Below are 25,538 nucleotides of genomic sequence, written 5' to 3' on the forward strand. Positions count from 1 at the left end.
GGGGGAGACATGGGGACACGGGCAGCTTCCGTCTTTCTCCTGTCGCTCCAAACTCATCTCTATGCTCCAACACGGCTGCTCGCTCTCGCCTTTAACCCCTACTACTCTCCCCCACTCATGTTCTATCTGCCTCTCTCTCCCACTCTCTGTCCAAAAACACATACATTCATGCTAGAATAGTTCCTCTGCCATTCATTTTACAGTGCTAAAGTAAAACAAAAAATGCATTTCAAAATCATCCTGATACCAGCTTTTCTGATAATAGTCCTAGGTTTTTCACACAATGTGAATAAACGGTAGGTCTGTGTCCTAAATAACAGGAAGGCCCATATGCCAATGACAGCAGAAGGGCATATGTCTGTGTTATTTGACTAAGGCTGACCCAGTGAACTGCCCCCCAGCACCAACCACAGGGGTGGTAAGGGAGGCAGTGTCAATCACACATAACACATGCAAGGCCCCTCCCTCAGTGCACAGGGCATTGGTGACTCATTATATATGAGCCTGGGATAGAGACACACATACAGTTAGGGAAAAAAGTATTTGATCCCCTGCTGATTTTGTACGTTTGCCCACTGACAAAGAAATTATCAGTCTATAATTTTAATGGTAGGTTTATTTGAACAGTGAGAGACAGAATAACAACAAAAAAATCCAGAAAAACGCATGTCAAAAATGTTATAAAATGATTTGCATTTTAATGAGGGAAATAAGTATTTGACCCCCTCTCAATCAGAAAGATTTCTGGCTCCCAGGTGTCTTTTATACAGGTAACGAGCTGAGATTAGGAGCACATTCTTAAAGGGAGTGCTCCTAATCTCAGTTTGTTACCTGTATAAAAGACATCTGTCCACAGAAGCAATCTATCAATCAGATTCCAAACTCTCCACCATGGCCAAGACCAAAGAGCTCTCCAAGGATGTCAGGGACAAGATTGTAGACCTACACAAGGCTGGAATGGGCTACAAGACCATCGCTGTTATTAGAAATGTATCTTTTTTTGGTATGGTATGTTAAGAATCCAATTCATACACAATTTTACTAATTTTCTGTGCTTAAGATGCCGGACGTCATTTTTAAAGGACCCCACCCCAGAGGAAGTTGCCGCCATTATTTCAACATAATTTCCTGTCCTAGAGATGAAATGCACGTTTAGGTTCCACCCCTCCGAAGAATGACAAAGGCTACTTATACATATTCAACAATTGGGTGTGAGAATTTCCACATGGTGTTGATGAACATCAACAAATAGGGCACTGACAGCTGTCAGTATAGCTAGCTAGCTATCTTGATAACCTTATTTAGCTAGCTAATGTTATCTGTAGTTGCTGTTGTACACTGTATTCAAAGGATTAGCCCGCTGGCTATGGCTGATTCTGGAGCTGGATTTGTTGTAAGCATTGATTTGGGAAAACTTCGACACAGATGGAAACCACTGGCCTATCTTTGACTTCGCCATCTATTGTTATCTCCAAAGTTTTGGCATCTTCCATAAATTGCGGCTGCAAATCCGCCATAGAAATAGTTAGAAAGAATAAGATGAAGCTCTGATAATATGGATAAGTATAAAGATGGCTGATATGCATTTTTTTTACATTGTAATGGGAAGGGTGCAAACTTTGGTAGGCTGCTGGCAGGCTTCGGCTGCTGTACAGCAAAGCCAAGTCAGCCTGTGCTCATGGTTTTCATAGGGGAAGTGAAATGATAGACTACAATGACTTTGCTCATGATCATGCCGCAAATGGCATGTAACTATAAGCAGTGATGTAAAGTACTTAAGTACAAATACTTTAAAGTACTACTTAAGTCATTTTTTGGTGTATCTGTACTTTACTATTTATATTTTTGCTACTTTTACTTCACTACATTCCTGATGCCCAAAAATACTCGTTACATTTTGACACGAAAATGTCACAATGGTACAGCGATGGGTGGGCCTGGGAGGGCATAGGCCCATCCACATCCACATAGGAACCAGGCCTAGGCAACCATAATTCGTTTTTAGAGTGGCCTTTTATTGTCCCCAGCACAAGGTGCAACTGTGTAATGATCATGCTATTGAATCAGCTTCTTGATATGCCACACCTGTCAGGTGGATGGATTATCTTGACAAATAATAAAATGCTCACTAACAGGGATGTAAACAAATTTGCAGTGGTGGAAAAAGTACCCAATTGTGATACTTGAGTAAAAGTATAGATACCTTTAATAGAAAGTATATTTACTTAAGTACTTTACACCACTACAAATCTGTGCCCAAAATTTGAAATAAGCTTTTTGTGTGTATGGAACATTTATTTTATTTCAGCTCATGAAACATGAGCACTTTATATGTTGTTTTTATATATTTGTTTAGTGTAGTTTTAGTCTTAGGGACAGAAAGAAACCTATGCGTGGGAAGCTCGGAGCCAGTTTTTGTTTTTTGGGATGTTACTTTTTGCCACTGTGGGGCAGTAATGCGTAAGGTGATGGGTCAGGCCATAGGATAGGTTCGGTTTAAAGAGTGACTGCCACTAACAACCAACTAATCCCTTTGAAAACGGCCCATGTGGCATTGATATGAGTTAGAAAAATGTATTATCAAAATAGACTACAAAGTGTAAATAGGATCATTTTGGTCACAAAGTCAGTCTTGTCTAAAATGGAGTTTGGAACCTGAGTGCGTCACAATTAGTAAATTAAGGTTCATACCTGTACATAGCCCATCTGTAAATAGCCCATCCAACTACCTCATCCCCATACTGTTATTTATTTATTTTTTGCTCCTTTGCACCCTCTACTTGCACATTCATCTTCTGCACATCTATCACTCCTGTGTTTAATTGCTAAATTGTAATTATTTCGCCACTATGGCCTATTTATTGCCTTACCTCATTTGCACACACTGTTTATAGACTTTTTCTCTATTGTGTTATTGACTGTATGTTTGTTTATTCCATGTGTAACTCTGTGTTGTTGTTTGTGTCGCACTGCTTTACTTTATCTTGGCCAGGTCGCAGTTGTAAATGAGAACTTGTTCTCAACTAGCCTACCTGGTTAAATAAAGGTGAAATAAAAATAAATTGAAAAAAGGTTGCGTTTAGTTAAAATGATGTCAACAAATCGCCCTTCCACGTGCAAATCGCCCCCTCCGCCCACATCACGTCCCTTCATTGAAAGGAACACGGTTGTTTCTTTGCCACCAACCAACGCTTTCAAAGGGGCCATTTGAGACTGAAAAGCCATACACAGATTGTTTTATGTAATTACATTTAAAAAAATTCCACCTTTGTTTGATCATGCAATGCATGCTTCCAGAAGGATACACAGCCAACAACTATGGCATGCCCTGCCAAAGGAACCTATCACGTGGAGTAGGTGGTTGGAGTTTGTTGGTCCCCAGTGGTGGTGAATCTACCAGTAGCTAGACCATAGATTGCTGGTTATGTATATTGATAATCATTATCACTAACATCGCTAGCATAGCTGACATTAGCTAGCTACCTAACTAGCTCACTAGCTAGCTGACTGTTAGCCTACCTCAATACAACTCGGATTTGGCTTGGAAACACGATAACATTTCAAAAGAAGGCAAATAATTAGTAGGAAAACTTGTTGTCATTGTGCTATGGTGGTACTAGCTAACTCATGTCTGAGTACAACAGTGTACTAACTAGCAGCAACAAACTCAAACCAACCCAGTGCCATAGCAAAACATGTCACAGTTGGTTGCATAGTGTAACGGCGTCACCGGACTGAATCTAATCCAATCTGGAACAAGTCAGTCTACATCTGTAAAGCATAGAATTAGCTTCCAAACAAGGTTACGTTATTTTTCGAGCTATGTTTATAATTGAGGGATGACAACAATCGTCAACCCCTGTTTTTCTGTTAGACAAAGTGCACAGTTGGGTGCCAGACCGATCTTCTGGTCATGAACAGATGCCAGGACCTACCAGAGGGAGCAAAGGTTGGCATCATAACATGTCCAGCAATGTGATTGCAGTGGTTTAGCGACCTTAAACTCCTTTCCTTTACTGTTCACTGGCTATTTTCACTGCTTGTCAGGCAAGACCTCAAAATAAAAGTTTGTCTTGCAACACAAGTACCCTTAACTCCTATGAAAGTCTCCCTCGACTTCTATTAAAAGGACATGCAATCATGAGGCCTCTGATAGTGACCCGAGTTAATGCCCTGATTACACAGATGGCTTCATCAACAATGACAGGTAATGTGTGTTATGTGAAAAGATATTTTTTTAAAACCTGGTTCATAAACTAGTAGGCTAATTCCCCAGCTAAGCAGATACAACTAGTAGAGTCATATTGGTTGGGAAGTGCATTAGCAAAAAGCTTTGTTTTTTCTTTAGAACAAAATGCAATTTACCACTTGGCTGCCTATTATATCACCCTGTTACAGGCCCTCCCAGTCAACACCACCTCGTAAGATTCCCAAGTGGCACAGTGGTCTAAGGCACTGCATCGCAGTGCTAGAGGTGTCACTACAGAGCCGGGTTTGATCCCGGGCTGTGTCGCAGCCATTTGCAACCGGGAGACCTGAGGCGGCGTATAATTGGCCCAGCATCGTCCGGGTTAGTGGAGGCTTTGGCTGGCCGGGATGTCCTTGTCTCATCGTGCTCAAGCGACTACTGTGGTGGGCTGGGCGCATGCACATGGTCGCCAGTTGGACGGTGTTGGATGGACAGTGTGTCAAAAAGCGGTGAGGCTTGGCAGGGTTGTGTTTCGGAGGACGCATGGCTCTCGAACTTCGCCTCTCCCGAGTCCGTACGGGAGTTGCAGCGATGGGACAACACTGTAACTACCAATTGGATTTAATGAAAATTGGGGAGGAAAAGGGGTATAAAAATGACATAATAAAAGATTGCCTGTTGAAGGTGTTTTGAGATATGACCAGTTTGAAGCCGAACATGCATTATAAAGAAGACCAGCAAGAGGGCCCTGTTCAGCATCATGCAGACAGGCCCTTGCTGTGAGTATTCCTTGAATAGAACAGTCAGCCACATGTTGGCAAGTATCCGGCCAGCAACCTTCACCTGTCAGCGGCAACAGCTTTCACAGGCTCATCATTTGTACAAATACAGAAGGTAACCCTCTTCATTACTTTGATACATTTGATAACCCAATTGTGAAACATAAATTATGTAACCTGATGTTATTTGTTGCTTATTTTCTACTTCTTAGTTGCATATAATGTCCAGGGCATTGTGTGTGTGTGTGTGTGTGTGTGTGTGCGTGTGTGTGTGTGTGCGTGTGTGCGTGTGTGCGTGCGTGCGTGCGTGCGTGCGTGCGTGCGGGCGGGCGGGCGTGCGTGTGCGCGAGTGTGAGAGACTGACAGACTGACCGGTATCTTTGAGGGGCCAGGAGCTGATTTGCGTTTCTATGCCCATGGCTCTGGCAAAGACCTCCCCTCCAGCCTCACCTATTGCCTGCTTACCAATGATTGTTGATGGAGAGAACAGAATTAGGTAGGTTTACTCTGACCTGTTCCAACTTCAATATAGTACCTGTTTGTGTGTCAGATATTATTGTACCTATCCTAACTGCCAATGGTAATAGAACAGTGACTATGTGTTCACAGAAACATGTATAGAGCCAGCACAGCCAAACTTGCAAGATGAAGTCCAGACTGACAGACAGGCTTGATACTGATGTCTCGGAATGGAGAGAGAGCTCGCACTCGGCATTAAAATTTTACTAGACACAACTTTTATTATTGAATGGTATCAGTCAATACGGGGAGGGAGAAACCCTGTGTATTCTGGATCAGGGAACTGCTGTTGTATATGGGACTCCACACATGTAGGTATGACCACTCTGACATGTTTGGCCAGCCTGGTCTCATAGACTAGACATAACATAGTAAATGTAAATCCGGGACGCTCAAATTATATGTTGTGTTTATTTAATTTTAGGCAAAAACGAAAGGAGGTTGGTTGGTCATGTTGGGTGGGCATATAAAGCGAACGTTTAGCAACCCAAAGGTTGCATGTTACAATCTCATCACGGACAACTTGAGCATTTTATATAATTATCTACTTTGCAACTACTTTACATGTTAGCTAACCCTTCCCCTAACATTAACTTTAACCTAACTCCTAACATTAACCCTAACCCCTAGCCTAGCTAATGTTAGCTACCTAGCTAGCATTAAGAACAACAAATTGGAATTCGTAACATATCATACGTTTTGCAAAATCGTAACATATTGTACAAATTGCAATTCATAACATATCATACGCATTGTAATTAGTAACATATTTTACAAAATGGATGTTGGACATCCACAAATGAATACATACTAAATGAGGTATCTAGGATATACGTACAGAATAATACGAAATGTTTTGAGACCAAGTTGGTTTGCCAAGGTAGCCCCATTACCACCAGACAAAATGCAGATAGGCACAGTACCTGTATCGGCTGGGAATGACAATGAAAGATGAACGGTGCACATTGTTATATTAGCAGAACACTGCTTCTTTGGTGTTATGAAAAGGGTTGTTTATTTTATATGGACCTGTTACTACATTTGAAAGTTATTAAAACACTTTGTTTGGAATATCTACAATACCAGTCAAAATTTGTACACACCTACTCATTCAGGGGTTTTTCTTTATTTTTACTATTTTCTACATCAGTTGTTTTGAACATGCATTCATCCTGCAGCCATCTCCTGCATTGTGGGAGGCTCTATTGTCAACCAATCATGAGGGTGTTTTGACCTATGTGAACGTGACCAAAGAGATGACAGAAACAGGAACTGTTGTGATTTATGTGCAGTGGTGGAAAAAGTACTCAATTCTCATAAATGACTCAAGTAAAAGTGAAAGTCACCCAGTAAAATACTACTTGAGTAAAAGTCTAAAAGTATTTGGTTTTAAATATACTTAAGTATCAAAAGTAAATGTAACTTCTAAAATGTACTTAAATATCAAAAGTAAAAATATTAATAATTTAAAATTCCTTATATTAAGCAAATCAGACAACACAATTTTATTTTATTTAGTGAGTCCGCCAGATCAGAGGCAGTAAGGATGATCAGGGATGTTCTCTGATGTGTGATTTGGACCATTTTCTGTCCTGCTAAGCATTCAAAATGTAACGAGTACTTTTGGGTGTCAGGGAAAATGTGTGGAGTAAAAAGTACACAATTTTCTTTAGGAATGTAGTGAAGTAAAAGTAGTCAAAAATATAAATAGTAAAGTAAAGTACAGATACCCCAAAAAACTACTTAAGTAGTACTTGAAAGTATTTTTACTTAAGTACTTTACACTACTGTTTATGTGTGCAGGTTGTCGAGATTTATGTGCAGGGGTGAAAGTAGAATTAATTTAAGGGACCTCCTATATGTACTTTTTATGGGCCTAATCATAGAATTACATATAGAATCCCTATGAATTCAATAGGATTTCCGTGGGCCTAGTCCTAAAGACTTGTCATTTAACTTTTAAAATGTCTTACCTTTTACAGTGGCATAAACACACCCAGTCACAATGTTTTTATCTGATTCTCAAACATTCACTTCAAAGGGCTAATTTACTAGGCTACCCATGAACATTTATCCACTCGCAACATATTTCCAGCCTCCAAACTGTGGTGAATGGGAAGAGACATACACAAAACAAGTGCAATGACATTTGGCTATTGTCATTAGGCCATAATGTATGCGTTCACTGCTGTCTCGGTGTCGCCACGCATCTCTGCCTTGGAAAAATGTCAGTGTTTTTGCGGAACCACATCTCATTTTGGAGCGTAGGCTATACCACCTGTTCAAGTCCATTCACACATTTTTCATGCCTCTGACATGTGGTAATGATAAAAAGTGGTGTAATAGGCTACAGTTTTCGTGACATTTTGTTTTAATTATTGTGATAGGATTCCACTTTTACCGATACAGCGTACCCCAACTATTTATTTTGCCGGGACGCCGTACCGGACCATACCGCCTTACTTTCACCCCTGTTTATGTGTGCTCTATCACTAATTCATTTTACAATGTACATACATAATATTATATTATGATTTCAGTTTGTGAGTGTGTAATATGGGGATTAGATACATGTTTATTTCAACATTATATAAACAATGGCAACACTGCCATGTTGATCTGAGTCTTGCTGTTGGAAAACCACATTGGTTTCCGACTTTCGTTCCAACTTCATTCCTCGACTTTGACTTTCGTCTACAGTCGGTCGCTTTAGCCTTACCACTGAAACACGCACAATATCTACAGGGCACCTCGTGCCATCGTCATCTCGCTGAGTCTACCTATATATTAAGTACATCTCAATGTGACCCGCCAGATTCAGAAGCTTGAAAACCCCATTGAAATACCCAATTTGATTTTTGCCCCCCCCTCAAATTTTTTTTTAACCTAAACATAATTCATGATGGTTTTTATTTTAGTTAGTTATGGAGTCAACGTTCATAGTTTCAGTATAGTTTTTCCAATGGGTTTGTTCATTATTTTATTTCGGTTTACTAAATTGTCATGATTCGTTTTTGTTTCAGTTTTCGTTTAATATAATAACCATAACACGCAGACAGAAACGTGCACACACACATGGATGGGCCCTATGAGTGCCCTTGCCCTGGGCCTGAAAACACTGCCTGCTACCTCCTGCAGCCCTTCTGCTCCCAGAGATAGTGGTCTCTTTGGTAGGGAGGCTGTCTAAATGCTTTATGTGTGCTATAACAGAGTAATCATTGTCAAAGGGAAAAAGATTTGTCAACATGGTGATACCCAAGGCAATTTTCCAGTATATATGGATATTGGCCCATCCTGGGCCTATTTGTGGTTTCCTTTCTGGGAAAAGATAGTACTCCTGTTGATTTCTCCCCCCTCTCTTAGATTGCCTCGGCTCTGTTTTATCCTCCTCCATGCGGTTTGAAAACAATAAAAGAAAAGTAATGTGTCTTGTTCAGCCACTAAATAGCTGTCTTGTTCCCCCCCCCCCTGAGGTGGCTGCACATCACTGCCTGCCCCATTTATCAGGTCCACGCAGGGCCCTCAAACTTCCAGGAATAAAGATGATAAATACCTCACCCACTTCTGCCTGTACAGAGGTAAAGGGCAAGGAGAGATGGAGGGAGAGAAGGAGAGTGGGAGGGAAAGAGAAATGGAGATAGAGAGAGACCCTGAAAGTGGAACTAAAATGTCCTTAAAGCACACCTGCCTCCCCAGCGCTCAGCCTCCCTCTTCCTCCCTCTTGCTCCCCCTCCTCCCCCTTTTGATTAAATAGCATTTTCTCACTCCTTATCTGTCGCTGTTCCTGCATGAGCGAGCTATCTGCAGCCTGACTGACAGACGCCTGGCTGCTTGCTCTGATAGGATTCCACTTTGGTTAGATAAATAGGAATTTAACTGAACTGAAACAATTTAAACAGTCTAAATGCAGAGATTAAAACTGGTCAAACAGTGACTGAGCACACGGCAGCATCATTTTCAGGGCGGTTGCAGCATTGCCCGAGAGAAACACAAACATAGATACACTCTGACAGAACCAAAACCAGAATAGCCTGGGAGACCTTGGATGTTTTTGAAGCCCTAGTGCCCCCTGATCCGGGTCCACTCCAGTTCATCCCCATGCCTGTCCATGTCCACAACCCCCATGCCTGACCATGTCCACCATCCCCATGCCTGTCCATGTCCACCACCCCCATGCCTGTCCATGTCCACCACCCCCATGCCTGTCCATGTCCACCACATCCCCATGCCTGTCCATGTCCACCACATCCCCATGCCTGTCCATGTCCACCATCCCCATGCCTGTCCATGTCCACCACCCCCATGCCTGTCCATGTCCACCACCCCCATGCCTGTCCATGTCCACCACCCCCATGCCTGTCCTTGTCCACCACCCCCATGCCTGTCCATGTCCACCACCCCCATGCCTGTCCATGTCCACCACCCCCATGCCTGTCCATGTCCACCACCCCCATGCCTGTCCTTGTCCACCACCCCCATGCCTGTCCATGTCCACCACCCCCATGCCTGTCCTTGTCCACCACCCCCATGCCTGTCCATGTCCACCACCCCCATGCCTGTCCATGTCCACCACCCCCATGCCTGTCCATGTCCACCACCCCCATGCCTGTCCATGTCCACCACCCCCCATGCCTGTCCATGTCCACCACCCCCATGCCTGTCCATGTCCACCACCCCCATGCCTGTCCATGTCCACCACATCCCCATGCCTGTCCATGTCCACCACCCCCCATGCCTGTCCATGTCCACCACCCCCATGTCTGTCCATGTCCACCACATCCCCATGCCTGTCCATGTCCACCACCCCCATGCCTGTCCATGTCCACCACCCCATGCCTGTCCATGTCCACCACCCCCATGTCTGTCCATGTCCACCACCCCCATGCCTGTCCATGTCCACCACCCCATGCCTGTCCATGTCCACCACCCCCATGTCTGTCCATGTCCACCACATCCCCATGCCTGTCCATGTCCACCACCCCCATGCCTGTCCATGTCCACCACCCCCATGCCTGTCCATGTCCACCACCCCCCATGCCTGTCCATGTCCACCACATCCCCATGCCTGTCCATGTCCACCACCCCCCATGCCTGTCCATGTCCACCACCCCCATGTCTGTCCATGTCCACCACATCCCCATGCCTGTCCATGTCCACCACCCCCATGCCCAAACACACAAAGGGAGAGGGGCAGGCAGGATGGACCACAAGACAAGTTTCCGCTTGGACGCCCCACCACAGCCAGCTCTACCCAGAGGCCTTCCCAGACAGCCCACTCGAGTGAGCGACCTACCCTGACTCTAACACTGTGTGGCAGGGGGACCGAAAGACAGATGTTCTCTGCCACTGGCATGGTACTGGAGAGGAGATTTCAGCATGTGTGAGTGTGTGTGTACATGTCTGTGTTGCTTGGCTTTGTGCTTGAATGGCAGTGTGGTGAAGGGGGATGGTGGTGGTATAAGCAGGAGAAATAAATCAAGTCAAAGCAATTTGTGCCCAGGACGGCTGCAGTGTCATTAGAAATCCTGTCATGCAGCCTTACTGACAGATCACGCTGCTTACGCAGGTCGACAGTGGGCCAAAGAGGAATTTTAATTTCCCCTCCAACACTGCCATTCCTCTGCATTAAAGATGTCATGGGCTAGATGGATGGGGTTGTGGAGACAGTGTTATTTAGAGATATGCATCTATATATCAAAGATTGATCTATTGTATATAACGCGTACGTACAAAAACCAACATACACAGATACAGGAATGCACATACACACGAACAGTACCGAAACACAGGAGATGAGATTTACCAAAACCTTTGTTCCATCGGTGCTCTGGTACTGTCTGTCTGTCTGTCTGTCTGTCTGTCTGTCTGTCTGTCTGTCTGTCTGTCTGTCTGTCTGTCTGTCTGTCTGTCTCTGTCTGTCTGTCTGTGTGTTCGTCCTGCATTGTGGAGGAGATTGTGGTAATGACCCTGGCCATTGCCGCACAATGCTGCATATTTCTCCTCCCAGCTGCCACTTTAATGAGCAGATAAAATGGGCGCCGCTGAATAATTAATACCCAGACCCATTAACGAGGCATTAGAATGCATTTTACCTCTTATTGATTTTCCTCTTCTTATTGAAAACTAAAAAACGTTGACGTGGTTCGTGGTACACTTTGGGTCTGGTGCTGGGCTGGAGAGGGTTGAAATATGGCTGGTCCTGTTTAAATGTCAGCTTTGTAATTACACATAGAGCCCCAGTGTGGCGATCTCAATGCCCCCTCTGATTTATGATCAGGACTAAACGACAACCCACCCGGCTCGGCACAGACACTCAGCTCAGCCTTAGTGGAGAGAACAGGCATGACATTACACATTAAGAGGCACAGCCCGTGACTCATAACCATGGACAGTCAAGCAGCCAATCTGCACTAAGGCCTTTTACATTGTGAGACCCCCATAATATCCTTGCAATTTTTGGGGGGAGATAATACTACTCATCCACATGCACCAATCCTCCATGTATCCCTTACCCCAGGCCTGCCTGAGCACCTTACTGAAGAGACTGTCCTGCCCCTGTCCTTACTGGCTGTATGTCTGAGGAACAGAACACGACCGTGCATCATGCTCTGAGAGCAGGACTCATCAGTCAGATACCCCGCACAGATAGCTGCACAGAAAATCAATCCATATCTGGATGGATGAGGACGAGAGGCCAGATCAATGTACAGATATTGATACACGCACCCATGCAAGGAGCTGCTACCTACATCCCCTGTACTCATTCTCCCTCCCTCAAATACAGATTGTGAATCTAGATTAACTGCTGAGTAAGGGAGGAACGGGTGTGAGAGAAGTAGAGAGAGAGAGAGACTCGTGGGAGATAGATGTTACCAACCCAGAGTTTAGTGTCAGAGCAAACGGGTCAATAATGAATAGCTCCCTCCCATTTCTCCAGTCAGTGTGTGCGGCGTTACTCCAGCACCTGCTGACTCCCAGATTTACCAGCAGATTTGTCCTGTATCTATTCATCAGCCAACAATGATCCTCACAGTGGGCCTCTCTGCTACACAGCAGCACACTCAGAGACCCAGCCACACAGCAGTCTAGCTTAACCACTAGAGAGAGAAACAAAATGACCGTTTCTTTCACACGCTAAAGGGATTCCACACCACAGCCATCTGCCCAGCAGGTTGGTCTGATAGAGACGCCTGTTTGTTTGTGAGGAGTTTTGATTGGACTGAAGAGGATACCGAGAGGAGAGGAGCATCTCTGACCAGGATAACTCACCTTGGGGCTGGGGCTGAGGCTGGGGATGACGGGACGGCCAGGTGTTTTATAGTATTTGTGGCTGTGATCATCCATCAGAGCGATCGATCACGCTCCCAGCAGCTTTTATTAATGATCTTGTCAGCCGCCCAGCTCCTGGGTGCATGCGCTTGTCCAGAATGATAGATCATTAGCTAGTCTGCCTGCTATTTATTCTCCCATGACCTTGTCTCTCCCCATTGTTGAGAAGACCGAGTTATGAGTGCTGGAACATGATAATTCAATATTGATCCGTTTTGCTCCTCAAAAAGTTTGCAGCCCAGATCCTCTGTCCATTACAGATAAAAAACTGCAACGACACACACAGACACATTCGGGCACAGAGGCACTTGCATACGCACACACCCACACACAGACATACAGACAGACAAACACACACACCCACTTGAATTCTCACGTATGCAGAAAGGAGAAATATGGAAATGGAAACAATTAACCTCTAGGAATGGACGATGAAGAAAACATCAAAAACAAGATAATACAATCACAGTATGTATTTTTCTTTACAGTATGTCTTTTCCTCTATCATTTTCAATCCCTTATAGAATTGATAGACAATTTCAAGACATTCTTAAATCAGTTAGGACACTTTATTATTGTAATAAAGTATACTTTACATCCAATCCCCATGAGAGCTGAGCCAGTTGTAACATTGTGTCAGTGGTGATGAAGAGTCGATCGCTCTCTGTCCCTTTAAAAGAGATCCCAAGTCAGCAAGAGTTTAATGAAAACCAAGCCTTGGGCAGAGCCACAGAGGTAGAACAAAATAAACATTAGCATGCAAACAGCAGCACTGTACTGCCTGAGTGAGCTGGCTTCCACAGCACATAGCCCAAGCAGACACTGGGGGGTGAGCGGGGAGGTGAGGGGTGTGTGCCCCCCACCGTGTCCTGTGGCTGGAACGAGGCTGAGGGACAACATGAGGCCTGTCATCCTTCCATCCCTCACTCCGCTACATTTTATTAGCTCTGTCACATGAATCAATTAGCCACCAGCTTGGCACTCGGGCACTGCAATGTTCTTTTGAACACAGCCTTTTGTTATTGTCAAAAGTGTGTACGTGTGCACGTTTGACTGTATATGTTTGCAGGCTGTTTTTTTCTCCTCCTCTCCCTCCCTCTCTCCCAGTACATACCATCTATGTACTATGTTTTTAATACATTTCATTCCCTGACTTATTCTTTGTTGTTTTCTGTATCTCACAATTACTTCAAACAGTCAGACCTGTTTACTCTGCAGTAGGACTGTTCAAAGAAGATCCAGCATGAACCTCTCTCTCTCTCTGAATCATTTATGATGGATCCCTTTTATGTGCCGAGTGACTTAGAAGACTCAGAAGAGAGAAGTTTGAAAAAAGAAACATGGAGGGGAAAATGAAGAAACACCTTGAGCTCAACAACTGAGTGGAAATACAAAAGCTCTCAATTAGCCAGGTATCAATACAAAGCAGCAGGGCATTCTCTTTGAAAGCCCACACTCTTTCAAATATTAAACCCCCCTCGCTCATTTCAATTCAGTGTTAGATTGCGATGGCATTTGGCTTGCTCTAGTCTCCTCCCTCTCTTTCTTCTCCCCGTGTGTTAGGGGAAAGGCTGTCTGTCTTTCTGCATGCAGCTATAGCAGTATTCATCGCAGGCAGGCAGGCGTGCAGAAGACGAGATGAGCCCAGTGAAACGCGGCAGAGGCGGGCGGCGCTTGCCATTCTCTCCGCCTTCTCTCCCTGGTGGCCCCTCCGGGCCCTGGAGCCCAATAAGCAGCCATCTGCAGACAACCTCCACCACCACGCTCCAGCGGCCACACAGCCAGTGGGGTGGGTGTGTGTATCTGTGTGTGTGTTTGGGAGAGGAGGGGGGAAAAGAGGAGGAAGTAGTCCAAGGGCACAAGCACTCCATCACGCCAGAGTCCTGGGAGTGACCTCCCACCACCTGAGTGCTGGGCCCACCCTGAGTGACTGCCATGCTGGCCAGGCCCAACCACGGTGTGGGCGCTGCGAGCATAGAGCCTGTCCACTGGTGCCCCAGCAATCCTCCCAGCACATCCATCCTGCCCTGCCAGCCCACAGATCGATAGACCTGCTCTTTTAATCAGGTCTCTGGTGACTGCGGGTAGAGGAGGAAGGCTAATTCCTTCCACTCTCTCTCCCCACCTCTTTACCACTCTCTTGTTTTCCTATTTTTTTCCTCCCTTCCTGTCCATTTACTCCATACTTGTTATATTCCTATTTCTCTCCTTCTCGTCCACCCTCTCCACACTGTACTGGACCTCTCTCTCCATGCTGTACTGTAGGTGTCTGTTGTCTTCCTCTCTGTACTGTACCTCTCTCTCCATGCTGTACTGTAGGTGTCTGTTGTCTTCCTCTCTGTACTGGACCTCTCTCTCCATGCTGTACTGTAGGTGTCTGTTGTCTTCCTCTCTGTACTGTACCTCTCTCTCCATGCTGTACTGTAGGTGTCTGTTGTCTTCCTCTCTGTATTGTACCTCTCTCCATGCTGTTGTAATCAGTGACGTCACTCGCTCTGAGACTTGAAGTAGGGTTTCCCCTTGCGTTGCAAGGGCCGCGGCTTTTGTGGCGCGATGGGTAACGATGCTTTGTGGGTGTCAGTTGTTGATGTGTGCAAGGGTCCCTGGTTCGAGCCCAGGTTGGGGCGAAGAGAGGGACGGAACCTACACTGTTACATTGATGCTGTTGACCCGGATCATTGGTTGCCGCGGCTTTTGTGGCGCGATGGGTAACGATGCTTCGTGGGGTGTCAGTTGTTGATGCGTGCAAGGGTTCCTGGTTCGTGCGAGGGTTGGGGCGAAGAGAGGGACGGAACCTACACTGTTACACTGTACTGTAGGTGTCTGTTGTCTTCCTCTCTGTACTGTACCTCTCTCTCCATGCTGTACTGTAGTGTGTGTCAGTGTTAGCAGGTTGCCAGGTTTCAGGGAGCCAGTATCCCAGGTTTGCCCAGCAGCACCACTGGCTCCCAGCCTGATGCTGCCATGCTCCAGCCCTGCCTGCCTGCTGCTTGGCACACACACTGTAATTGTGCTGATTTATTGATATGGAGCTGCGCCATACCGTAACATAATTTATACAAGATCATTCCCAAAGATGCAAACACAAAGAGAAGGAACGTTGGGGCTCTGATACATCAGCTAACTACACGGATCTCCCCCTGCCTTCGACACCAACTGAATTTTACTCTGCTATTTTCAAGGGTGTGTACAGACTATCAAATTGTATATTAAATGATATACAAACTCTATATTCAAATTGAACAGGATGTTGCCTCTGGCTGCCCTTAACAAGCCAACACATCAATGGAAGGAGTACTATTGAGTCTGTCTTCCTCAGAACCCATGGAGTCTTCGCGTACAAAAATATAACATGCAACAATTTCAAAAATGTTAAGTTACAGTTCATAGAAGGAAATGAGTCAATTGAAATAAATTAATTAGGCCCTAATCTATGGATTTCACATGACTGGGAATACAGATATGCATCTGTTGGTCACAGACACCTTAAAAAAAAGGTAGGGGCGTGGATCAGAAAACCAGTCAATATCTGGTGTGACCACCATTTGCCTCACACATCTCCTTTACATAGAGTTGATCAGGCCTGTGGAATGTTGTCCCACTCCTCTTCAATGGCTGTGCAAAGTTTCTGGATATTGGCGGGAACTGGAACACGCCGTCAGACACGTTGATCCAGAGCATCCCAAACATGCTCAATGGGTGATGTCTGTTGAGTATGCATGCCATGGAAGAACTGGGACATTTTCAAGCTTCCAGGAATTTTGTACAGATTGGGTCCATGTAACATGGTTCCGTGCATTATCATGCTGAAACATGAAGTGATGGCAGCGGATGAATGGCATGACAATGGGCCTCAGGATCTCGTCACGGTATCTCTGTGCATTCAAATTACCATAGATAACAAAAAATCTGTTCCTTGTCCGTAGCTTATGCCTGCCCATACCATAACCCCACCGCCACCATGGGGCACTCTGTTCACCACATTGACATCAGCAAACCGCTTGCCCACACGATGATACATGCTGTCTGCCCAGTAGAGTTGAAACCGGGATGCATCCCTGTAGAGCACTTCTCCAGTGTGCCAGTGGCCCTCGTAGGTGAGCATTTGCCCACTGAAGTCGTTTACGACACCAAACTGCAATCAGGTCAAGACCCTGGTGAGGACGAAGAGCACACAGATGAGCTACCCTGAGACGGTTTCTGACAGTGTGTTGAAATTATTTGGTTGTGCAAACCCAGTTTCATCAGCTGTCTGGGTGGCTGGTCTCAGACGATCCCGCAGGTGAAGAAGATGGATGTGAAGGTCCTGGGCCGGCGTAGATACATGTGGTCTGCGGTTGTGCAGCCGGTTGGACGTACTGCCAAATTCTCTAAAACGATGTTGGAGGTGGTTTATGGTAGAGAAATGAACATTACATTCTCTGGCAACAGCTCTGGTGGACATTCCTGCAGAGAGCATGCCTAATTAACGAGTCCTCAAAACGTGCACATTATAGAGCGGCCTTTTATTGTCCCCAGCACAAGATGCACCTGTGTAATGATCATGCTGTTTAATCAGCTTCTTGATATGCCACACCTGTCACATGGATGGATTATCTTGGTAAAGGAGAAATGCTCACTAACAGGGATGTAACCAAATTTATGCACAAAATCAGAGACATTTTTGTGCGTATGGAACACTTCTGAGATATTTTATTTCAGCTCATGAAACATGGGACCAACACTTTACATGATGCGTTTATATTTTTATTCAGTATAGTATATGAAATGTCACCATTCTGCTAAGGGGGAATGCTCATGTTATCCGTTCTTGACCCATGATGATGGTGTCAAACAACGAATGATGTAGTCACTGTCTCTCACAGTAGCCCGTGGGAGGAGAGATGAAAAGAGAGGAGGATGATGGAAAAGAGAGGAGGAGGAGGGTGGAGGATTTCCAGCTGTGGGAGACTTCTCTATCTAGACTCCTTCCTCTCTGCCTCTAGGCTCTCATCACACCTGTGTACCCACAGCTGCACACACCTACCTACACACACCTACACACACCTACACACACACACACACACACATACACGATATGTCAACCTTACAAGGTAGCTGAATATTAAGCAAGGCTGCAAGTCAATAAGCCAAACACCAAAAACGGCATGTCCATACATCACCCATTTTATTACATTAAAATAAACTTCATTGCCAATTCAAGGGCATCCATCTGGATTGTAATTATGAACAATTTAACAATGCCCTGTATTCCCTTCTTCTTCTTCTGTGTATAATGTCAAGGATCTCTTGCTGCTCTTATCATTTTCAAGGATTCTTAATGTACTTGTGTGTTGGCATAATTATTCATGTCCTGATCCCCAGTCATGCTAATGATCGCAGCACTCAGTCTTTAAAGAAGGCACCGCAGCCTTATCGTCTTAAATCAGTTCTCTGTCACAGCAGCCAAACTAAATATATCTCCACAGCAGTTGAATCACGTGTAAGACAGCACTGAGCTCAGTGCCTCCAGGCCCAGCAGTGAACAGTCCGACGGTAACTCAGAGCTGAGTGGGGTCAGTGGTGTAGTTAGTGGGATCCTCAGTGAGGTCTCTTCATTCTTCCCCAGACCACTGTCTGGTGAGTCAGTCACTTGGAGCTCATCTCGATGGTTCACTGTAGTATGAGGAGGGTCTCTGCTCCTGTTGGAGGAGAGGTGTCATGGAGGAGGTGGGCCGTGAAAGGAGGTGCAGGCTTCTCTACTAGTTAGCTGGGGAAGAAGTGCTTGACTAGGTCCTTCTTGTTGACCTTCCCCATCTGGTTCCTGGGCATCTCCTCCACAAGGACCAGGTCATGTGCTCTCAAAACACAACACATGACAATTAACACACAGGACTGAAACACCCTATAAAGGCACGTGCATATTAACTCTTCTACTGCTTAACACACAGACAGGCACACACAGGCACACACACACACAGGCACAAAGCCACGAGACACTACTTGAGCGTACACACAATAACAATTACAGTGGAACAAAGGCTGAGCCCCTGGTGTTGCAGTCAGTTTGAGAGATAAGAGAACGTCCTTCATACGCACTAGAGCGTCTCTCTCCCTCGGTAATATCCCCCAGACTGCTTCAAGACATTTCCTATTTGGTTAATACAAAACAACACAATCAGCATGAAGTAAAAACAAATAGTCAAGGCAAAAACACAAGGCTGAGCTAATTAAATGTCTGCCATTTTGAATGCATGGTTGTTATGTCGAGTCGTGAAGCCTGCAGCGTTTTTTATTATCTAATGGCTGTGTTGTGGCGATAGACAGAGAATAGTAAATCAACAAATCATATTGTAGCATAGCGTACTTCTGTCCCTCGTAGCAGATGGGTCTGTCTCTCTCTCTCTGCATTTCTCTCTATACATGTGCCTGCATGACTGTGTCAGACAACTATGTGTGTGTGTGTGTGTGTGTGTATGTATGTCTAATGGGGCTTGTTCACACACCCATCTCTCGGAGGCTCTGCCTGTTGTGTGTGTGTGTGTGTGTGTGTGTGTGTGTGTGTGTGTGTGTGTGTGTGTGTGTGTGTGTGTGTGTGTGTGTGTGTGTGTGTGTGTGTGTGTGTGTGTGTGTGTGTATGTATGTATGTATGTATGTATGTATGTATGTATGTATGTATGTATGTATGTATGTATGTATGTATGTATGTGTGTGTGTGTGTTAATGTTTGTATGCACTAGCTAGTGAGGAACACAGCGCTTGACACAGATACAGGGTGACAGCTGAAGCCGGGGCACTGAGGAGTGAGCATCCATGCACTTGTTTGCCCCCCCTCCTCCTCTGCCTCCCTTTCTGTTCATCCTCTCCATCTCCTTCACCCTGGCTGGCCCTGCCTTGGGCCTGTGCTTGCCCGTCCGCAGGCAGCACCTGTGGGTGGGGGGTGACAGGGTCATTGGCAGACAGGCAGCGCTGCTAATCCACCATGCAGGACCAGCAGGGCACAGCAGTAGGGCCTGCACACCCCCACACCATATGGAGCCCACAGCACACACACACACACACACACGCACACGCACACACGGGGTGGGCAGAGAGTGATAGAGAGAAAGACAAAGACAGATGGAGGGAGAGAGACTGAGAGGGAGACAGAAATATAGAATACAGACAGCGAGTAAGAGAGAGAGGGGGGGGCACAAGGAGGGAGAGAGAGAAGGGGAGAGACATGGCCTGAGCAATTCCACAGAAAAGGACGTGTCTTCTGCCAGTGTTGGGGGGCAAATAAAACCACAGTGACATTTAGAGAAAAAAAGAAGCCAAGACCAAAACACCAAAACAGCAACGGCTTGCCTGCCTGACAGACCTCCATCATCATCCCTGATTTCCTCATCCTCCCTCTCTCTCTATCCTCTCCTCAGCTCCCTTCATCAGTCCACATCTGCCCTTGGCCCCTTCAGTTAAATGAGAGTGGCCTCTATCTCCAGTAGTTAGGTTGCTATTGATTTTGAGGCTTCAGCAGCAGTTACTATAAACAAGTCTGGATGACTCCCCGGGGGACTGAGCAGTGAAGTCTTCCTCAAATTCAATAAATGCGGTGGACAAAATTCTATTTTCAAAAACACACAATATAAGGTTTTCGCATGTTCCCAAATAGTAAAGCCACTGAACCATGAACACAAACTGGTTGATGGAATGGAGTAGCATGACAAAGCATAGCTAGCTAGCAGACATACCAACACATCTAATATACAGTAGATCTATGATTTACAAGCACCTTTATGGAGTGGTTTTGAAATAAATACCTCTACATTTATTGGGAGTTTTAATGTTTATATATATATATATATATATATATATATATATATTTTTACTAATGCTGCTTCATGGCGCTATACAGTGGGGGAAAAAAGTATTTGATCTCCTGCTGATTTTGTACGTTTGCCCACTGACAAAGAAAGGATCAGTCTATAATTTTAATGGTAGGTTTATTTGAACAGTGAGAGACAGAATAACAACAAAAATATCCAGAAAAACGCATGTCAGAAATGTTATAAATTGATTTGCATTTTAATGAGGGAAATAAGTATTTGACCCCCTCTCAATCAGAAAAAGATTTCTGGCTCCCAGGTGTCTTTTATACAGGTAACGAGCTGAGATTAGGAGCACACTCTTAAAGGGAGTGCTCCTAATCTCAGCTTGTTACCTGTAAAAAAGACACCTGTCCACAGAAGCAATCAATAAATCAGATTCCAAACTCTCCACCATGGCCAAGACCAAAGAGCTCTCCAAGGATGTCAGGGACAAGATTGTAGACCTACACAAGGCTGGAATGGGCTACAAGACCATCGCCAAGCAGCTTGGTGAGAAGGTGACAACATTTGGTGCGATTATTCGCAAATGGAAGAAACACAAAAGAACTGTCAATATCCCTCGGCCTGGGGCTCCATGCAACATCTCACCTTGTGGAGTTGCAATGATCATGAGAACGGTGAGGAATCAGCCCAGAACTACACGGGAGGATCTTGTCAATGATCTCAAGGCAGCTGGGACCATAGTCACCAAGAAAACAATTGGTAACACACTACGCCGTGAAGGAGGTCCCCCTGCTCAAGAATACATATACATGCCCGTCTGAAGTTTGCCAATGAACATCTGAATGACTCAGAGGACAACGGGTGAAAGTGTTGTGGTCAGATGAGACCAAAATGAAGCTCTTTGGCATCAACTCAACTCGCTGTGTTTGGAGGAGGAGGAATGCTGCCTATGACCCCAAGAACACCATCTCCACCGTCAAACATGGAGGTGGAAACATTATGCTTTGGGGGTGTTTTTCTGCTAAGGGGACAGGACAACTTCACCGCATCAAAGGGACGATGGACGGGGCCATGTACCGTCAAATCTTTGGTGAGAACCTCCTTCCCTCATCCAGGGCATTGAAAATGGGTCGTGGATGGGTACTCCAGCATGACAATGACCCAAAACACACGGCCAAGGCAACAAAGGAGTGGCTCAAGAAGAAGCACATTAAGGTCCTGGAGTGGCCTAGCCAGTCTCCAGACCTTAATCCCATAGAAAATCTGAGGAGGGAGCTGAAGGTTCGAGTTGCCAAACGTCAGCCTCGAAACCTTAGGGTTTCGATTTGCCACCAAGTACTAAGTCATGTTTTGCAGAGGGGTCAAATACTTATTTCCCTCATTAAAATTCAAATCATTTTATAACATTTCTGCCATGCGTTTTTCTGGATTTTTTGTTGTTGTTATTCTGTCTCTCACTGTTCAAACAAACCTACTATTAAAATTATAGACTGCTCATTTCTTTGTAAGTGGGCAAACGTACAAAATCAGCAGGGGATCAAATACTTTTTTTCCCCCACTGTAAAACTAGTGTGACAATAATGTCCTTTGTGTTGCCTGTTACCTGCCCCAGGTCTTCAGCTCTGACAGGGTCATGCTCCGTCCCCTCTTCAGCTGCACCACCGCTGTCACCTTCTGTTCCCAGGTGGCGTCCCGAGCGCCAATCACAGCCACATCTGAGAGGTCAGGGGTCACCACACATGGACAGCACCTTGAAATAAGATACACCCTGAAAGCTACTGTAATATGTCAACGAGTAAAATGATGAATGTTGTTTAAACCCACCAATCTAAAAATGGTGCTAATCTAATGGTGCCAGCCATGGAGTCTTTAGGCCAAGCACCAGTGTATGTCCCTGCAGTGGAAAAGCACCATGAAGGAGCCAATGGAGGGGGTGTTTACCTGTGGTATCAGGGTGGGCTAGCAGGTGTCGCTCCACCTCCAGAGCACTGATCTTATAGCCTCCACTCTTCATGATGTCCACAGAGGTGCGGCCCATGATCCAGGACACCCCATCCTTATAGACTGCTGTGTCCCCTGCAGGACACCATACAAACAAGGGATACTGGGCTTAGATAGGAGAAACACAGAAAAACAAGCCCACGCTAAACAAAAATTGCTTAACAGTCCTCATTTATCAAAGGCATGCACATCTACCATGTACGGAAAAACGCACACACTCCATCATTCAACCCCTACTCCCACCGGGTTGTCACATGACTTGGCATATTGTGTGTAATATAGGCTTGTGTGTGGAGGAGGGAGAGAGGGTGGGTGGCATAACAAAGCAGGCCTGCTCAGTGTGTTTGAGACTCACAGTACCACAACGCAGGCCTGCTTGATTAGTGTGTCAGAGAGTCAGAGGAACCACAGTAAACATGGCCAGCACAGTCCACAGTCCACAGTCCACAGCAGAACAGCTGAGACTGAGAGCTCCATCAATCAGCAGGTGAATGGCAATATCCTGGACGCTACACCCCAGGCATGAAAACACACACACACACCCAGGCTGCTGATGCATTCAACCTGCTTTGCCTCTATCTCTTGAGAGAGAGAGAGGGAAGAGAGAGAGAGCAGCTCAGCTGGAGTTCCCCTTAATTACCTCCCCCATGCCCACCACTGATTAGCAGCACAACGCCAAGACTCAGGTGTGCTGAGCTGTCTCAGTGGCACTGTAAGAACAACAGCCTATATAATATATAAAAACACAAACAACCGTGGACCATATCTGGGAGCTGGCTGACATCCAGGCCACCTGACACCTCATCACTAGGTAACACTTTCTCTCAGTGGAAACACCACACCTACCAGCCAGGGCTCAGAGAGGGGCTGAGGAGAGGAACACTGACTGTCTGTCATACTGTGACCTCAGACAGAAGAGCCATGCTAGACACCTACTGGTGTTACCCCGGGGGAGTACTGGAGGTGTGTGTGTGTGTGTGTGTGTGTGTGTGTGTGTGTGTGTGTGTGTGTGTGTGTGTGTGTGTGTGTGTGTGTGTGTGTGGGGGGCTGGTTATTGAGTGTGATAAGGTGCTGGTTATTGAGTGTGAGGGCTCAGCTGGGGCTGGGGGATGATGAGGAGGGGAAGTGGGTCATTGTGGTGGATGAGTGTGGGACTGAGAGAGGTAGAGAGGGCGAGGGGGAGGTGTGGAGAGAAGGCGAGAGTCCTGGTGGATCATTAGAGTCCCCAGCTGAGGCAGAGAAAGGGAAATGAAGGCTGTGTGAGAGGTTTGGGGGTGTATTGGGATATGTGAGAGGTGTGGGGATGTATTGGGCAGCGTGAGAGGTGTGGGGATGTATTGGGCAGCGTGAGAGGTGTGGGGATGTATTGGGCAGCGTGAGCAGCGTGAGAGGTGTGGGGATGTATTGGGCAGCGTGAGCAGCGTGAGAGGTGTGGGGATGTATTGGGCGGCGTGAGAGGTGTGGGGATGTATTGGGCAGCGTGAGCAGCGTGAGAGGTGTGGGGATGTATTGGGCTGTGTGAGCAGCGTGAGAGGTGTGGGGATGTATTGGGCAGCGTGAGAGGTGTGGGGATGTATTGGGCAGCGTGAGAGGTGTGGGGATGTATTGGGCAGCGTGAGCAGCGTGAGAGGTGTGGGGATGTATTGGGCGGCGTGAGAGGTGTGGGGATGTATTGGGCAGCGTGAGCAGCGTGAGAGGTGTGGGGATGTATTGGGCGGCGTGAGAGGTGTGGGGATGTATTGGGCAGCGTGAGCAGCGTGAGAGGTGTGGGGATGTATTGGGCAGCGTGAGAGGTGTGGGGATGTATTGGGCAGCGTGAGAGGTGTGGGGATGTATTGGGCAGCGTGAGAGGTGTGGGGATGTATTGGGCAGCGTGAGAGGTGTGGGGATGTATTGGGCAGCGTGAGCAGCGTGAGAGGTGTGGGGATGTATTGGGCAGCGTGAGAGTGGTGGGGATGGATTGGGCAGCGTGAGCAGCGTGAGAGGTGTGGGGATGTATTGGGCAGCGTGAGCAGTGTGAGAGGTGTGGGGATGGATTGGGCAGCCTGAGCAGCGTGAGAGGTGTGGGGATGTATTGGGCAGTGTGAGAGGTGTGGGGATGTATTGGGCAGCATGAGCAGCGTGAGAGGTGCGGGGATGTATTGGGCAGCGTGAGAGGTGTGGGGATGTATTGGGCAGCATGAGCAGCGTGAGAGGTGCGGGGATGTATTGGGCAGCGTGAGAGGTGTGGGGATGTATTGGGCAGCGTGAGAGTGGTGGGGATGGATTGGGCAGCGTGAGCAGCGTGAGAGGTGTGGGGATGTATTGGGCAGCGTGAGCAGTGTGAGAGGTGTGGGGATGGATTGGGCAGCCTGAGCAGCGTGAGAGGTGTGGGGATGTATTGGGCAGTGTGAGAGGTGCGGGGATGTATTGGGCAGCGTGAGAGGTGTGGGGACGTATTGGGCAGCGTGAGAGGTGCGGGGATGTATTGGGCAGCGTGAGAGGTGTGGGGATGTATTGGGCAGCGTGAGAGTGGTGGGGATGGATTGGGCAGCGTGAGAGGTGTGGGGATGTATTGGGCAGCGTGAGCAGCGTGAGAGGTGTGGGGATGTATTGGGCAGCGTGAGCAGTGTGAGAGATGTGGGGATGTATTGGGCAGCGTGAGAGGTGTGGGGATGTATTGGGCAGCGTGAGAGGTGTGGGGATGTATTGGGCTGTGTGAGCAGCGTGAGAGGTGTGGGGATGTATTGGGCAGCGTGAGCAGTGTGAGAGATGTGGGGATGTATTGGGCAGCGTGAGAGGTGTGGGGATCTATTGGGCAGCGTGAGAGTGGTGGGGATGGATTGGGCAGCGTGAGAGGTGTGGGGATGTATTGGGCGGCGTGAGAGGTGTGGGGATGTATTGGGCAGCGTGAGCAGCGTGAGAGGTGTGGGGATGTATTGGGCAGCGTGA

General features: G+C 46.5%; 1 protein-coding gene across 2 annotated transcripts in view; it reads right to left on the reverse strand.

Moving 5' to 3' along the window:
* Positions 1 to 17,958: 17,958 nt before the first annotated feature.
* Positions 17,959 to 25,538, reverse strand: part of LOC115167376 (acyl-CoA synthetase family member 3, mitochondrial-like) — a 36,104-nt gene continuing 28,524 nt past the window's right edge. For both annotated transcript variants that reach the window (XM_029721757.1, XM_029721758.1), the window contains 3 exons: positions 22,548 to 22,682; positions 22,210 to 22,321; positions 17,959 to 18,655 (listed from right to left, as the gene is read on the reverse strand). In XM_029721757.1, the coding sequence (XP_029577617.1) occupies positions 18,562 to 18,655; positions 22,210 to 22,321; positions 22,548 to 22,682 (341 nt within the window). In that variant the 3' untranslated portion in view covers positions 17,959 to 18,561. The remainder of the gene's footprint in view (positions 18,656 to 22,209; positions 22,322 to 22,547; positions 22,683 to 25,538) is intronic.

This window comes from Salmo trutta, chromosome 29 (assembly GCF_901001165.1).
Source record: "Salmo trutta chromosome 29, fSalTru1.1, whole genome shotgun sequence".
Taxonomy (NCBI): domain Eukaryota; kingdom Metazoa; phylum Chordata; class Actinopteri; order Salmoniformes; family Salmonidae; genus Salmo; species Salmo trutta.